A 2903-nucleotide genomic window follows, 5' to 3' on the forward strand; every position below is an offset into this window, starting at 1 on the left:
AGTACTCACTGTGGACGTTTCGATGTCTACCAGACATCTTTTTCTACACTATTGATGTTGTGACGAACTTCTGTGTACCACTGATGCTGATGGTTGCTTAGCAACGTGGTTGCCAGTTCTCTTTCCAAGAAGATCGTCAAACACGTGACTGAGAATGTATTGCCCCTCGTCCCTGTTCATGATGGTCTCCTGTTTTCTGATTTGTATCGCCTCCTTAATCCACCGCTTGTATCTATCTGCCTCTTTACCTACTACCTTAGCCTCTTCCCAGTCTATAATATGGTCGTTCTCCTGCACATGGTCTGTGATGGCCGATTTATTGATAATGGTTTGGGATGCCTTTCTAACCGCGCGAGTCCGCACATTAGCCCCTGCCTTTTCCGCTTCTGCCCGGTGTTCCTCCATTCGCTTACCGAACTTTCTTCCAGTTTCACCTACATATGTTGAGTCACAGTTCTTACAAGGAATCGCGTAGATGACATCCGTGGTGTTCTCAGGGTCACGCTTATCCTTCGGGTGAACTAACATATTCCTTAGGGAACAATGGGGTTTCATAGAAGTAGCGATGTTGTAACTTTTAAAAGTTCTAGCGATGCGTTCGGAGACACCCTCTACATAGGGAATTACGACAAGACCCTCGACTTGCTGTTATCATAAGCCAAGGATATTGTGAATAAGGCGCAACGCGAATTATTACGCGAAAGAATAAGGGTTACCAACAACAAATTGGTGAATTTGAAGGACAAAAGATCGTCGCTAGAACAGGAGATAAATAACGAAATCCCCGCGGAATCTGAGCTGACCAACCAAATCTCGTCGCACATCGCGAGAGTCCGCGAGAGTACATTTGAGAAATCAAAATGTCGGCAAATGCGGAAGTTAGAGATTCTGAAGGAGAAAAGTGTAAACATCGACAAAAAATGCCGGTTTACGACACCAGAACTGGATCTCTCCGGGACGCAATTGAAGAAGTGGGTGGTGAACTTATCGCAGTATAAACTGAGTAAGTCAGAAAATAGTGTCTTAGCTAAAGGGTTGAATTTTGCCGTGTCGCCAACAAATGTGTGTACGGAAGAATTTGTACTTGCCACGGAACTCGCGTGTAGAAATCTGCCAAATTCGGAAGCCGTGCAACTGCGTGCTAAAGTGGCCAGTACACTCGGTTCGTCAAAACCCCCTAAGTCCAATATAAGCAAGGATGAGAGGAAAGCTATTAAAGATCTTAAAAAAGTTGACTCGATCATTATCCTCCCCGCTGACAAAGGGAAAGCCACGGTTGTGCTTGACAAAACGGAATATGAACAGAAAGTTAACACCATGTTAGGAGATGCAAAAACATACGAAGAGCTCTCTACTGACCCCACCCCTAAGTATAAAAGGAAGTTGGTTAGTATTCTGTCTAGACTTGTAAAGGAGGAGAAGATACCCAAGGAGAAGTACTGTTGTACCCAACTGCGGAGAACATCCCAAGACTTTATTGTACTCCTAAAATCCACAAACCCAATGCACCGCTAAGACCTATTGTGGATTATACCGCTACTATTGGTTAAGAAACATCAAGATGGTTAGCGGATATTTTGTCTCCTATGGTTGGTAACTCGGCTCACCATGTCGTGAATTCCAAGCAACTAGCGGAAGAATTAGAGAATATTGTGATCGACGAAGACGACATCCTAAATTCACATGATGTCGTGTCGTTGTTTACTTGCACGCCAATTCATAAGGTTCTGGGAATTGTTAAAGAGAGACTGGAGAATGGTTTTATGAAGGTGTACAACAAGATGTATGGTTATAAACTGGCTGTAGATGATGTGGTTGAGTTATTGGATTTTATCCTTTCTACAACATATTTTGCATTCAGAGGGAAAATCTACAGACAGTTGTTTGGAGCGCAATGGGTAGTCCCGTTTCTCCACTAGCCGCAAATATATTCATGGAACATCTGGAAGAGGCAGCCATTGCTACAGCGCCCATGAATTGTAAACCTAAACTCTGGAAACGATATGTTGATGACATATTGGAAGTAGTCAACAAAGATGCCGTTTTACCGCTCACAAACCACCTCAACGAAATCGACGATACCAACTCAATCAAGTTCACCTTCGAGGAAGAAAAAGATGGGAAAATCCCTTTTCTTGATACGTTGATTGTTAAGCGCGAGGACGGCACTGTCAAGTTATTAGTGTATCGCAAGGCCACTCACACTGACCAGTATCTGAATTTCGCTTCGCACCATCCTCTGCATCAGAAACTGGGAGTGATAAGAACACTTATGGACAGAAAAGACAAGATCATTACAGAAGACAAAGATAAGGAAGAAGAAGAAGAAAACATCAAAAAAGCGCTTCACACATGTGGATATCCGCCATGGACTATTGACAGAGTCAAAACGCAAATGGGAACCCCCAAAGAGAAGAAAAACAACAAGAAAGATGATAACAGCAAGTCGAGGGGTCTTGTCGTAATTCCCTATGTAGAGGGTGTCTCCGAACGCATCGCTAGAACTTTCAAAAGTTACAACATCGCTACTTCTATGAAACCCCATTGTTCCCTAAGGAATATGTTAGTTCACTGAGAACACCACGGATGTCATCTACGCGATTCCTTGTAAGAACTGTGACTCAACATATGTAGGTGAAACTGGAAGAAAGTTCGGTAAGCGAATGGAGGAACACCGGGCAGAAGCGGAAAAGGCAGGGGCTAATGTGCGGACTCGCGCGGTTAGCAGTGTGCATAGGCTATTTAATAAAAGGCACTAAATTTACTGCCCACGTGACCCATGGGCGCCGCCATACCAAGACCACCAAGTGATCAGTAGATGTGCTACAATGCTAAGAGATAGGAGTTTTACAGACAAATATCATCAAAATAGCTGAAAATGTATAAGGCAAAATAATTACACA

The 2903-nt window shown here is 43.4% G+C and overlaps 1 protein-coding gene across 1 annotated transcript; it reads left to right on the plus strand.

Moving 5' to 3' along the window:
- The first annotated feature begins 1933 nt into the window (after positions 1–1933).
- Positions 1934–2575, plus strand: LOC140140502 (uncharacterized). The gene has a single exon (XM_072162259.1). The coding sequence runs from the start codon at positions 1934–1936 to the stop codon at positions 2573–2575; it is 642 nt and encodes a 213-aa protein (XP_072018360.1).
- Positions 2576–2903: the final 328 nt, after the last annotated feature.

This window comes from Amphiura filiformis, chromosome 19 (genome assembly GCF_039555335.1).
Source record: "Amphiura filiformis chromosome 19, Afil_fr2py, whole genome shotgun sequence".
Taxonomy (NCBI): domain Eukaryota; kingdom Metazoa; phylum Echinodermata; class Ophiuroidea; order Amphilepidida; family Amphiuridae; genus Amphiura; species Amphiura filiformis.

Coding starts and splice junctions, on each gene's coding strand:
- LOC140140502 (XM_072162259.1), top strand. CDS start 1,934: ATGGAACATCTGGAAGAGGCAGCCATTGCTACAGCGCCCATGAATTGT.